Source organism: Haliotis rufescens, unplaced genomic scaffold (assembly GCF_023055435.1).
Source record: "Haliotis rufescens isolate VD_foot unplaced genomic scaffold, xgHalRufe1.0.p SCAF_99, whole genome shotgun sequence".
NCBI classification, from domain to species: Eukaryota; Metazoa; Mollusca; class Gastropoda; order Lepetellida; family Haliotidae; genus Haliotis; species Haliotis rufescens.
Window position 1 is genome coordinate 891,018 of NW_025964393.1, and position 14,601 is coordinate 905,618.

General features: G+C 47.3%; 1 protein-coding gene across 2 annotated transcripts in view; it reads left to right on the forward strand.

Moving 5' to 3' along the window:
• LOC124120296 (nucleoporin 88-like) overlaps positions 1-13,858 on the forward strand; it is a 41,337-nt gene extending 27,479 nt beyond the window's left edge. For both annotated transcript variants that reach the window (XM_046483092.2, XM_048391789.1), the window contains 5 exons: positions 3,723-3,845; positions 5,902-6,048; positions 9,241-9,367; positions 9,613-9,728; positions 13,287-13,858. In XM_046483092.2, coding sequence (XP_046339048.2) covers positions 3,723-3,845; positions 5,902-6,048; positions 9,241-9,367; positions 9,613-9,728; positions 13,287-13,350 — 577 coding nt within the window. In that variant the 3' untranslated portion in view covers positions 13,351-13,858. The remainder of the gene's footprint in view (positions 1-3,722; positions 3,846-5,901; positions 6,049-9,240; positions 9,368-9,612; positions 9,729-13,286) is intronic.
• Positions 13,859-14,601: the final 743 nt, after the last annotated feature.

Sequence of the window (14,601 nt, forward strand, 5' to 3'; positions counted from 1 at the left end):
CACCCCCTACATCTGGCCCTGGGGGTGGCGCGTCGGCCACACCCAAGAAATCAGTTGAAAAAGACCCGCCTCAGTCAACTTATGTTTTTTGACAAGACACGGGACCGTTCGCCTGCTGATGATACTACCCGCACGACTGATCTTCGTCAATCGGTTGATCGAGAGCGTCATTCAGCCACCCCCGTTACGACGGGACCGGGTGGTGACGAGGACCACGAGGGGACTACGGTCCCCAGTCGGTCCGTCTCTCATCCTACCAACGACGATAGGAACGTTGTGCGGGTCGACAGTGAACACAGATCCCTCTCTAGAAGTCGTTCCCGTTCACGGGACGACAGGTCGAGGGCCTCGTCGAGTGACAGTAAACGACACGAGGACGTTCATCGCCTTCGAGGTCGTCGGGAGTTCGATTCGGACGATAACTACGATGGGGATCGTAGTACTTCTACAGTTAGAGATCGTAGCCCTCGCCCCCACGGGGACGTGCGACGCCTTCGAAGGGAGTTTTTGGGAGATCAGCGTCGTAGAGATAATGATCGATCGTGACCCTCGTCTCACTTTCATATCGGCCCGGCTTTGATAGGCCAGATGACGGCGGCGGTACTCGCCTTGACGGCGTCGACCGAGAAGGGTTCGTCTACGTCGGAGGTCCATGGACAATCGTCCTGTACACCGGTTCCTCCATCTACGCCTACACAATCGACGTCGACAATGGATTGTGACGACAGCGTCATAGAGATAATGATCGATCGTGACCCTCGTCTCACTTTCATATAGACCCGGCTTTGATAGGCCAGATGACGGCGGCGGTACTCGCCTTGACGGCGTCGACCGAGAAGGGTTCGTCTACGTCGGAGGTCCATGGACAATCGTCCTGTACACCGGTTCCTTCATCTACGCCTACACAATCGATGTCGACGATGGATTGTGACGACAGCATCGTAGAGATAATGACCGATCGACACCCTCGTCTCACTTTCATATCGCCCAGGCTTGGATAGCCCAGATCACGACGGCGGTACTCACCTCCAGGGCGTCGACCAAGAAGGATTCGACTACGTCAGAGGTCCATGGACCATCGACCAATACACCAGTACCTTCATCTACATCTACACAATCGACGTCGACGATGGATTGTGACGACAGCCTGGCTATGGCTTGGCTATCTCACTTTTCTGCCTGAGTTATCAAAAGATGATGACAAACCGACGTGTGCTGGCTTAAAGGTTGGAGTCTCTTCAGTCTTCTCCTCCCAATGTCTTCAGAGCCATGGTTCACGATATGGACCAGAACTTGCCTCTGCTCTGCCGGGGCAGAGTTTCAGCAAACCACCTGTTCGATCGCGTTACCCGATCTATGGCATGCCGTTTTCATCACCCATGAGTAGGGACTTGGATTGGGGGCTACTCTTCAAGAAACCAGCGCCCTCCAAGATTCTTGTAGTAGACAGGCATTGGGGTTCCATGGACAATGCTGTTCGTCTCCAGCTACAACCGCTTGCTATGCTGTCGACAGCGAGCCGGCGGGGGAGGTAATGAGGTCCCTTTTCCCCGCCGTCACCGTCGTCGGAGCCTACTACCTTTAGACGAGCTACCGGTAGGGGGAAGACTTCATCACACGGATCATGAAGACGGTCGTAGAATGGCTCCGTCGGCAGGCGATCAGGGTCGCCTTCTACCTAGACGAGCCGTCTCCTACGGGCGACAGGCTCACTAAAATACCGGAATTGCAGAAAATTCTACGTGCCTTCATGGTTGAAGATGAGTCACATTAATTCCGCCTGCCCGCCTGGGACCTCGATATCGTTCTGCGCTACCTGTCTAGTTAGACTTACGAGCCTCTCGATCAGGTCGCCTTCGACATTGTCTCCGACTAGAAGTACTGCTCGTATTTTTTAGTTACCTTGTATACTGCGAGTTGCTCTGTAACTAAATTATGCGCCGACCACACTTCGATCGCATTTCATCTGTCGTGTGCAGTTGTCATGTCGCATCGATAATTTGTTGTTTGTCGAAGAGCATTAACCATGCTATTTTTCGTTACCTTGGATACGACGAGTCGTTCTGAACCACTTTATATACCGTCCACACTTCGATCGCAATTCAACTGTCGTGTGCAGTTGTCCTGTCGCTTCGATAGTTACTTGTGGGTCGAAGAGCATTAAACATGCTGTTTTAGTTACCTTGTATACTGCGAGTTGCTCTGTAACTAAATTATGCGCCGACCACACTTCGATCGCAATTCATCTGACGTGTGCAGTTGTCATGTCGCATCGATAATTTGTTGTGTGTCGAAGAGCCTTAACCATGCTATTTTTCGTTACCTTGGATACGACGAGTCGTTCTGAACCACTTTATATACCGTCCACACTTCGATCGCTATTCAACTGTCGTGTGCAGTTGTCCTGTCGCTTCGATAGTTACTTGTGGGTCGAAGAGCATTAAACATGCTGTTTTAGTTACCTTGTATACTGCGAGTTGCTCTGTAACTAAACTATACGTCGACCGCTTCGATCGCAGTTCAACTGACGCGTGCAGTTGTCCTGTCGCATCGATAATTAGTAGTGTGTCGAAGAGCATTAAACATGCTGTTTTAGTTACCTTGCCTACGACGAGTCGTTCTGTAACTACATTATAAGCCGACCACGTTTCGATCGCACCTCAACTGACATGTGCAGTTGTCCTGTCGCATCGATACTTACTTGTGGGTCGAAGAGCATTAAAGATGCTGTTTAGTTACCTTGTATACTGCGAGTTGCTCTGTAACTAAACTAGTTGACCACTTCGATCGCCGTTCAACTGACGCATGCAGTTGTCCTGTCGCATCGATAATTAGTTGTGTGTCGATGAGCATTAACCATGTTGTGCGTTCGTGATAAACAATTTGTCTCGTCCGTGCATCTGGTCGAATGTTCTATTGTCACTACGGGGGTGAGGAACTTGGTACATTCGACGTGCAAGAGGTCACTTCCGGATTACTTTCCAGACCCTCCTTCCAGTGTTCCGTCGAATTCTACCCAATTGTACGACTGAAAACAGACTAAAACATGGGTTTTTCAGATTAAAAACGATGTTTTATTGGTCTGTTTTCAGTCGTACGTTCCCACCCAGCCATCCCCACTGGGAAGTAATCCAGTCCAGTCCTGCTTGATGGCTTATTCTTCGAGATTTGTGGCATGTCATCGGGAGGTGCGTGCGCAACCGGACGGAAACAAGTTTATTGTTTACATTCCAGCTTCTAGCTTCCTTTTAACGTGCGACTAGAGGTATGAGATACCCAATTGTACGACTGAAAACAGACCAATAAAACATCGTTTTTAATCTGAAAAACCCATACTTCTCACTCACACATTCACTCTTGTTTATATATCATATTGCAGTTTAGGAAAGTACATGGTCTCAAACATTAAAATCTTAAGTACAAAACTAAAATTAAATTGAAAGCTGCTCCTCATTTTCGAAAAGTTGATGATACAGCATTTGATCCAGTTATTTACAGGATGATGTCATACAGCTTAAACACTACTGTTTGCGATGTTAAACAAACAAGCAATCACTCACAAAGTAACATCCTGTCAGTCTTCTTCTGTGCAGATTTAGTTAATGGTCTATAAATTTTGAAAATATTTTCAAATCTTTCTCTGAGAAATCCAAGGTCTTTGAGGACCAATTGTGTGTAATTCTGAGTGGTCACATCAGGTGTATGACATGTGAATGTTCCAGGTCTGGCCCCAAGTCGGAGTTATCCCAGCAGGAGTGCTTCCAGCTGCTGACTCGCGCCACCCAGGTGTTCAGGGAGGAGTACATACAGAAGCAGGACCTCGCCAGGCAGGAGATCGAGACCAGGTGAGGGTGTGGCAGACAAGGTGAGGGTGTGGCAGACCAGGTGAAGGAGGGGCAGGACAGGTAAAGGAGGGGCAGGACAGGTGAGGGAGGGGCAGACCAGGTGAGGGAGGGGCAGGCCAGGTGAGGGAGGGGCAGGCCAGGTGAGGGTGTGGCAGACCAGGTGAGGGTGTGGCAGACCAGGTGAGGGAGGGGCAGACCAGGTGAGGGTGTGGCAGACCAGGTGAGGGTGTGGCAGACCAGGTGAGGGAGGGGCAGACCAGGTGAGGGTGTGGCAGACCAGGTGAGGGAGGGGCAGGCCAGGTGAGGGAGGGGCAGGCCAGGTGAGGGTGTGGCAGACCAGGTGAGGGTGTGGCAGACCAGGTGAGGGAGGGGCAGACCAGGTGAGGGTGTGGCAGACCAGGTGAGGGAGGGGCAGGCCAGGTGAGGGAGGGGCAGGACAGGTGAAGGAGGGGCAGGCCAGGTGAGGGAGGGGCAGGCCAGGTGAGGATGGGGAAGGCCAGGTGAGGGAGGGGCAGGACAGGTGAAGGAGGGGCAGGCCAGGTGAGGGGGGGGCAGACCTGGTGAGGGAGGGGCAGACCAGGTGAGGGAGGGGCAGACCAGGTGAGGGAGGGGCAGGCCAGGTGAAGGAGGGGCAGGACAGGTGAAGGAGGGGCAGGCCAGGTGAGGGGGGGGCAGACCTGGTGAGGGTGTGGCAGACCAGGTGAGGGAGGGGCAGACCAGGTGAGGGAGGGGCAGGCCAGGTGAAGGAGGGGCAGGACAGGTGAAGGAGGGGCAGGCCAGGTGAAGGAGGGGCAGGCCAGGTGAAGGAGGGGCAGGCCAGGTGAAGGAGGGGCAGGCCAGGTGAAGGAGGGGCAGGCCAGGTGAAGGAGGGGCAGGCCAGGTGAAGGAGGGGCAGGCCAGGTGAGGGAGGGGCAGGCCAGGTGAGGGAGGGGCAGGCCAGGTGAAGGAGGGGCAGGACAGGTGAGGGAGGGGCAGGCCAGGTGAGGGAGGGGCAGGCCAGGTGAAGGAGGGGCAGGCCAGGTGAGGGAGGGGCAGGACAGGTGAAGGAGGGGCAGGCCAGGTGAGGGAGGGGCAGGCCAGGTGAAGGAGGGGCAGGCCAGGTGAAGGAGGGGCAGGCCAGGTGAAGGAGGGGCAGGCCAGGTGAAGGAGGGGCAGGCCAGGTGAAGGAGGGGCAGGCCAGGTGAGGGAGGGGCAGGCCAGGTGAGGGAGGGGCAGGCCAGGTGAAGGAGGGGCAGGACAGGTGAAGGAGGGGCAGGCCAGGTGAAGGAGGGGCAGGCCAGGTGAAGGAGGGGCAGGCCAGGTGAGGGAGGGGCAGGCCAGGTGAGGGAGGGGCAGGCCAGGTGAAGGAGGGGCAGGACAGGTGAGGGAGGGGCAGGCCAGGTGAAGGAGGGGCAGGCCAGGTGAAGGAGGGGCAGGCCAGGTGAGGGAGGGGCAGGCCAGGTGAAGGAGGGGCAGGCCAGGTGAGGGAGGGGCAGGCCAGGTGAAGGAGGGGCAGGACAGGTGAGGGAGGGGCAGGCCAGGTGAGGGAGGGGCAGGCCAGGTGAAGGAGGGGCAGGCCAGGTGAGGGAGGGGCAGGACAGGTGAAGGAGGGGCAGGCCAGGTGAGGGAGGGGCAGGCCAGGTGAAGGAGGGGCAGGCCAGGTGAAGGAGGGGCAGGCCAGGTGAGGGAGGGGCAGGCCAGGTGAAGGAGGGGCAGGACAGGTGAGGGAGGGGCAGGCCAGGTGAGGGGGGCCAGACCTGGTGAGGGAGGGGCAGGCCAGTTAAGGGTGTGGCAGACCAGGTGAGGGTGTGGCAGACCAGGTGAGGGAGGGGCAGGCCAGGTGAGGGAGGGACAGATCAGGTGAGGGAGGGGCAGGCCAGGTGAGGGTATGGCAGAGCAGGAGGTGAAGGGGCTACGGGTCAGAGTTTAGATTAACAGGTAAGAGATGAGACTACTAGGTAAGAGGGTCGGGTATACCAGGTGACAGTATGTACCAGGACGGGGAAGAGACTGGATGGCCCCAGAACTTAGATCTAGTTGGGGACTGACAGAGTGATACATGTTGTGCATGTTGCAGGGTACGGATCCTCCACGAGCAGAAGAAGCAGCAGCAGCGTGACATCAGCACCCTCAGCCAGTCTCGCAACATCCTACAGGACAAGGGGGAGGGGCTTGCTTCAAAGTTGAACTCAGCACAAGAGAACCAGGAAGCATTGCTGAGGAGGTAAGCAGGCATAGTGGCTGGTTTAGGCAGGCATAGTGTCCAGTGTAGGCAGGCATTTTGTCCAGTGTAGACAGGCATTGTGTCCAGTGTAGACAGGCATTGTGTTCAGTGTAGGCAGGCATTGTGTCAAGTGTAGGTAGGCATTGTGTCCAGCATAGGCAGGCATTGTTTTCCATGTAGGCCAGCATTGTGTCCAATGTTGCAGGCATAGTGGCTGGCATGGGAGAGCATATCAGTTTTTATCCCCCGCCACGAAGTGGAAGGGGGATATAGGAATGGGTGCCGGCCGTCACATTTCGTTTCCGGAGCAGATCTTGAAAACCGTACCATATTTCTTCACCAAACTTGGCACATAGACAGATCTAGTGGTGAACTGGTGCCTTTTGATAGTTTTGGATTTTTAAAAAAGTTGTTTTTTGAGTTTCCATGGCAAGGACTTTGATTTAGACTGAAAATGGCGGTAGTCCTCGTTCCCGGAGCAGATCTTGAAAACCGTACCATATTTCTTCGTCATACTTGGCACATAGATAGGTCTAGTGGTGAACTGGTGCCTTTTGATAGTTTGGGATTTTAAAAAACAATATTTTTTTAGTTTCCATGGCAACGACTTTGATTTAGACTGAAAATGGAGGTAGTCCTCGTTTCCGGAGCAGATCTTGAAAACCTTACCATATTTCTTCGTCATACTTGGCACATAGATAGGTCTAGTGGTGAACTGGTGCCTTTTGATAGTTTGGGATTAAAAAAAAAATTATTTTTCGAGTTTCCATGGCAACGACTTTGATTTAGACTGAAAGTGGAGGTAGTCCTCGTTTCCGGAGCAGATCTTGAAAACCGTACCATATTTCTTCACCAAACTTGGCACATAGATAGATCTAGTGGTGAACTGGTGCCTTTTTTAGAGTTTTGGATTTTAAAAAACAATATTTTTTGAGTTTCCATGGCAACAACTTTGATTTAGACTGAAAAGGCCGGACCTCGTTTCCGGAGCGGATCTTGAAAACCGTACCATATTTCTTCACCAAACTTGGCACATAGATAGATCTAGTGGTGAACTGGTGCCTTTTGATAGTTTTGGATTTTTAAAAAAGTTGTTTTTTGAGTTTCCATGGCAACGACTTTGATTTAGACTGAAAATGGCGGTAGTCCTCGTTTCCGGAGCAGATCTTGAAAACCGTACCATATTTCTTCACCAAACTTGGCACATAGATAGATCTAGTGGTGAACTGGTGCCTTTTTTAGAGTTTTGGATTTTTAAAAACAATATTTTTTGAGTTTCCATGGCAACAACTTTGATTTAGACTGAAAATGGAGGTAGTCCTCGTTTCCGGAGCAGATCTTGAAAACCGTACCATATTTCTTCACCAAACTTGGCACATAGACAGATCTAGTGGTGAACTGGTGCCTTTTGATAGTTTTGGATTTTTAAAAAAGTTGTTTTTTGAGTTTCCATGGCAACGACTTTGATTTAGACTGAAAATGGAGGTAGTCCTCGTTTCCGGAGCAGATCTTGAAAACCGTACCATATTTCTTCACCAAACTTGGCACATAGATAGATCTAGTGGTGATCTGGTGCCTTTTTTAGAGTTTTGGATTTTTAAAAACAATATTTTTTGAGTTTCCATGGCAACAACTTTGATTTAGACTGAAAATGGAGGTAGTCCTCGTTTCCGGAGCAGATCTTGAAAACCGTACCATATTTCTTCGTCATACTTGGCACGTAGATAGGTCTAGTGGTGAACTGGTGCCTTTTGATAGTTTGGGATTTAAAAAAAAATTATTTTTCGAGTTTCCATGGCAACGACTTTGATTTAGACTGAAAGTGGAGGTAGTCCTCGTTTCTGGAGCAGATCTTGAAAACCGTACCATATTTCTTCACCAAACTTGGCACATTGATAGGTCTAGTGGTGAACTGGTGCCTTTGGATAGTTTTGGATTTTTTTTTAAAGTTATTTTTTTAGTTTCCATGGCAACGACTTTGATTTAGACTGAAAATGGTGGTAGTCCTCGTTTCCGGAGCAGATCTTGAAAACCGTACCATATTTCTTCACCAAGCTTGGCACATAGATAGGTCTAGTGGTGAACTGGTGCCTTTTGAGAGTTTTGGATTTTTAAAAACAATATTTTTTGAGTTTCCATGGCAACAACTTTGATTTAGACTGAAAATGGCGGTAGTCCTCGTTTCCGGAGCAGATCTTGAAAACCGTACCATATTTCTTCACCAAACTTGGCACATAGACAGATCTAGTGGTGAACTGGTGCCTTTTGATAGTTTTGGATTTTTAAAAAAGTTGTTTTTTGAGTTTCCATGGCAACGACTTTGATTTAGACTGAAAATGGAGGTAGTCCTCGTTTCCGGAGCAGATCTTGAAAACCGTACCATATTTCTTCGTCATACTTGGCACGTAGATAGGTCTAGTGGTGAACTGGTGCCTTTTGATAGTTTGGGATTTAAAAAAAAATTATTTTTCGAGTTTCCATGGCAACAACTTTGATTTAGACTGAAAGTGGAGGTAGTCCTCGTTTCCGGAGCAGATCTTGAAAACCGTACCATATTTCTTCACCAAACTTGGCACATTGATAGGTCTAGTGGTGAACTGGTGCCTTTTTAGAGTTTGGGATTTTTAAAAACAATATTTTTCGAGTTTCCATGGCAACAACTTTGATTTAGACTGAAAGTGGAGGTAGTCCTCGTTTCCGGAGCAGATCTTGAAAACCGTACCATATTTCTTCACCAAACTTGGCACATTGATAGGTCTAGTGGTGAACTGGTGCCTTTTGATAGTTTGGGATTTTTAAAAACAATATTTTTTTAGTTTCCATGGCAACGACTTTGATTTAGACTGAAAATGGAGGTAGTCCTCGTTTCTGGAGCAGATCTTGAAAAACGTAGTATATTTCTTTACAAAAAGGCCCAGTGAACATAGTTCACAGGAGCTAATGCATTGCACACACCCGACATGTCATATTGGCGGGGGATGTGAGTATTTCATGCATGTTGGTTTTAGCAAACGTGCAGTGTAACATTTTGGCAGCAATAACAGTGTTTCAGTTTTTGTTTTCCCAATTGTCATGAACATCCTGGTTGAACTTCATGCCTGATCTGAACTGATATACCGCCATCATATACAGAGCAAGGTGCTTGTTAATTCATCCATTGTATATGTCAGAGTTTTGTAATCCCCTCCACAGACTGGATCAAATCATGAGGAAGATTCAGTCACGGGTGCCGATGTTATCTGATGCTGAGAAACACATGCTGAGAGAATTGAAGACAATCAAGGGAAACCTGGACACGTTTGCTAAGAAGCTCCAGCAGGTAAGACATCCATGACTTGAACCACATTTGCCTCTCTTCCCACATCAAGCTGATACCATGTGATCTTACTGAACTACAGGGCCCACTTGCACAGAGCTATCTTAGCGCTAAGACTAATGTAAGCCTATGTTAAAGTATGGGCAGTTACGATCATCTTAGCGCAAAGATCGCTTTGTGTAAGTGGCCCAGGTCAAGGGAGTGTTAAAGCCAGACGCGCTCACTTGACTCCTGTGTATTGTTCCCAGGTGAAGATCAAGCAGGACTTCCAGGCACGGACTGCTGCAGGAGACCGGCAAGGCCCAGGGAGTCCAGCCATACAAAAGGGTCAGATCAATCAACTGCGAGGCATTCTCACACAGGAGTAAGTAACAGTTACTTCCCTTACATCACACATGGACAAGCTCCTTCCCAGCGTGTGACACCTTCGTTACACTCTCAGTAACATCGCTGCCACCAGTGTGGGCGTGGCCATTACAAGAATCTTGAAGTTTGCCCTCTGACCCCAATTGTAGTAACGTTCAGTACTTTTATTTATGTCTTTGGGAATGCCGTCATATTTCATTTTGGAAAGGGTTACGACTGACCATGTTTTCCAGATGAATTTACTTTGTTGTTTGTATAATTAGATTGGTTCGAGATTGCAGACTAACGGAAAATCAACCAACTCCTCCCTTATATACTTACTACTGTATATCAATTACATGATAGGTTTAATGAAACAGAAATTCAAATTGACAAGCAGAGAAAGTAATTTACCTGCGGTAAGCGTATTCAGCTTCACGACAGTCGTCACTTGATTGTAAACATAACGGTCATTCAGCTCCAAGCATGGTTGTGGTCACCTGTCACAGTGGGGAGTTTTGACTGGTGGCAGCAATAGTACAGAGAGGTATCGCTGCGAGGAGCTTGACTCATGGAATGTCTTGATTGCAACAGAGAAATCACAACCAGGTTTCATTTTGTTTTCTGTTTGACTGTTGGAGTATGTCATTAATATCTACATCTCGTCTGGCTTCCTGTAGTATTTTGTAAGTGGAATAAAGGAATTTCTATTTTGGATGTTGTCAGTGACCATTGAAGTGCTGGTGTTACTTCTCCCTCTTTTGCTTTGAGGTGTGAATCATTAAGTAGATTCAGTCTGTGCTTAACAGAAAAATAAAAAATAACTACTGTTAAACACAGATGTATCATAGGTGAAAAGAGGGTGCCACAACAATCACACTGTTTACTGGCAGGGCATGTGCAGTGTACACACAGCCTGTCATCCACATATGGATGTGTGTGTGTACGAGGCAATCTCATTAACATCAGATCTTAGTTCTCTCCACCGCTAAACAAAGATCTGAGGACATCCCATTACTGGTCACGTCAGACCGACCTTGCGCGAACTTTGACTGACCAATGGAATGACCAATCAGAAGGCAGCTTTCTTGTGCTTTATGGCACTATTTTTAATTTGGCGTCAACGCTTCGAAACATATTTTGACAAATTCTCGATTAAAAGTTTGAAACCTGAACAAAAGAACATTCTGGAATCGCTAATTGATGGTCTAGATTGTATGGATTCAGTTGTTAAACCCGTAACTATCGTTCGGACTACCCCATGTTAATGTTTTCGAGGATGCATGATAAGAAATCACATTCCGACTGTCACTTTCATGATCTGGTAAGCGACGCTCTGATTGGTCGGATGAAAGGTCGTTCTTACGTGACCTCTACTCGGATGTCCTCAGATCTTTGTTTAGCAGTAGCGAGAACTAAGGTCTGATTTAAATGAGATTGGTGTACAAGGAGACATATTCATTGGTCCCACCTTTGTCCTCCTTTGATTGATCTTCTCAGTAGACCTGCAGAATGAATCAGGAATTCCTCTTATTAACCCCTGCAACTCTTTTTCCAGGACACTGTCCATCGGTCTATAGGTCTATCGGTCCATCCAAAGCTGATCATGAAAACCATAGAATATTTCTTCACCAAACTTGTACATACGTCCCATTAATCCGACATGTTTGGTTGCAAATAGTTATGTCGAATAAACGAAACTAAATAGTATCAGCGTTCATGATCGAAAATCGGACAACAACAGGATAGATAACGATACAAACACGTTATAAAAATGTATGAAATATTCATATTGTTACATTGTTAATGGAATGCGTTTTCTAATCATGCAGACTCTAAAGCTTAACACGAAACTACGGTTATGGGCTGTGTAATTGATTCAAAATATTTTGAAAAGCGTCTGGAATGGAAGACGCCAGTTTGAAACTAGTGCCACAAAGCTCAAGAAGGCTGCTTTCTGATTGTCTAATGTCGACTTCCTGTTAGTTTTTCATTGGTCGGTCAAATTTCGCGAAAGGTCGCGATAGCGAGAATTTTAATGAGACTGAGGTAATCTAACCATGATTGTGATAAATATTCTTTTGTTTATTAATAGCTTAATTGTTCATTGTTAAGTATGTTTATCTCTATAACCGTTGTAATATGCAGCTTCCAGCCGGCTCTTCTTGCATCAATACATGGGGCTGAGTACTCGCAGATGACCATGGAGTACGCTGATGACTGTGTCGGATTAACGAGAATGATTAATGAGTGATTTCAGTAATTCGTTGAAAATTAGGTGTCTTGGAGCCGGAGTGAGAGAATGTCGAATTAACGGGTCTAAATAGCACTGATTTAATCGGTTCCCATAATTAGTGTCAGATAAAGCCGATTGTCGGATTAACAAGTGTTGGATTAATGAGACTTGACTGTAGATAGGTCTAGTGGTGAACTTGTGCCTTTTGACAGTTTTCGGATATCTTAATACAAATATGTTTCAAGTTTTGATGGCAGCATGTTTTATTTATTTATCCATGACAAGTATTTGCGATTGCGGGGTATATCGATGACTTTGTCCTCTTGTTGATCATTTGGTTACATTGTACATGGTGTAAATTACTTGTGCCATGAACATTCAAGCGCTGTATCATTATTGGAGTCAATAAGCATATGAAATGTGTATGGTTGATTTGTGTAACAGTGTATACTTGTTGCTTTTCATTTTTGAGAACCTCCTAATCCAAATGGGTCTATGGGTGGCTCAGTTGTCTAGAAGCCGCAATTTGCTGTACAGAGTTGTGTCCCTTCGTTTCATCAGTCTTGAATCCTAGTTATGTTTCTGAGCACCATACCCAAACTCAAGCTCATGGGTTTCACCAAAGTAGTAAATGTCTGAGACCTGCATCACTTCGGGCTGACATGACGTGATAGAACGGGAAAACTGTTCAAAGCAACGTTAAAGCCAACTCACTCACTCTCTCTCTTTCTCTCTCACTCACTCACTCACTCACTCACTCACTCACTCACAATCCAAATTACTTCGCTGTGGAACTTGGGGCCACACATATCCACTATTGATGTCTAGCTTGTCATTGTGTGTTGTCAATCGGCCCATAGACAAATGCAATGTAGGGTTCCTTACACTTTCAATCTATTGCCATTGAGTCATAGACAATTGATGTAAATAGACAATTTGGTCAATTGTTACTTCTATCGGTAAAGTGCCTTTGGATCGTAGTCAATTTCTATGGATAGAAGGTTGGATGAGTCGTTACCCCCACAGTTAGTATTCGTGAGATGCGTGAAGATCCGGTGTAGAAAAGGTCTTCAGCAACCCATGCTTGCCATAAAAAGGCGTCTATGCTTGTTGTAAGAAGCGACTAACAGGATCAGGTGGTCAGGCTCGCTGACTTGGTTGATGCATGGCATCGTGTCCTAATTCAAGATCGATGCTTATGATGTCAGTCACTGGATTGTCTGGTCCAGACTCGGTTATTTACAGACTGCTGTCATATAGCTGGAATATTGCTGAGTGCGGTGTTAAACAACAAACTACAACAACTACATAGTATTCATGACACCACTGCTTCTGTTGCAGGGGAGAGGAGATTGCCGACCTCATGAAGAAAGTCACGCAGCTCAAGATGGAGACGAACAGCTGAAGTAGAAATACTGACATGGAAACAAGTCAAGGAAAAGTACAAGGCTCGGACAAGACTGTCTGACTACACAACAATGAAGGCTGCAGGCTAACTGTGACAGTTGGATCAGTGATCATAGTGTTGCCTACCATGGTTGACGCAACAAGTGACAAAACGGCCATGAACACTGGCATCCCTGACGCATTGTGGGCTGTCTGAATATGTGACGTAGCTTCATAGAATGTGAACCAAATTGCATCAGCTTAGGAAGTTTTAAAGTTTTCTGGAAGATGACATTGTCTCATACATGGAGTTTTTAATTGGAATGTTCACAGAACCTCCCTGTTCAAGGAGATTATCGGGCAGTGTGACACTCTGAGGTCAGCAGTGTGTCATCATGATGGCCGTCACCGATGGGACTCCATGTTCCTGGCCGCTACCGACGACGCTGCAAGCTGTACTGTGATTGTTACACTGACGTGTTTCACAACTTTGTATATAGTGAGGAAATACACCTTGTATAATGAAATGTGTCACTGTTGTCTCTCAGTAAACAGATTGATTTAACTTAGAGAGTATTTCTATGTTGTTACTCTGTATCAATGTAATGTCACCGACAGACGATTTTATACTAAAACATTCATATAGGCAATGTGATACATGCATGCACACCACACACACACACACCACTCGCGCACACCACACTCACACACACACCTAACACCACACACACACCACTCACGCCATGCAAAATACACACCACACTCATCTCTCTCTGTGGACTAGTGGTGTGTCATACCAAAAGACATTAAAAGATGGTAGTTGTTGTTACCCTGTCTGGCGCTCGGCATTAAGGGGCTAAAACAAGGACTGGTCGGCTCGGAGTCAGTATTCTGTGTCAGACTTGGGTATTCATCTTTAACTGCGGCATGGTATCCCAGTGGGCAAGCACTCCGGACTAGTACAAGCAGCCACACACACACACAACACACTACATGCACGTCGCTACATAAGTGCAATTATATTGGATGCAACGTTAAACCCCATCTCACCTCACCTCACCTCACCTCACCTCTCCTCTCCTCACCTCACCTCACCTCACCACACACCACACTCACACACACACCTGTTCTGGATGGCCTGTGATATCAGAAACGCCAGAAATGATCCAGAAGATCCAGGATATGGTGATGGCCAACTGGTGAATGACTCAGCATCATATTGCTAGTTCAGTAGATATTACCCAAAAGAGAGTACCTTCCATTTTCACTG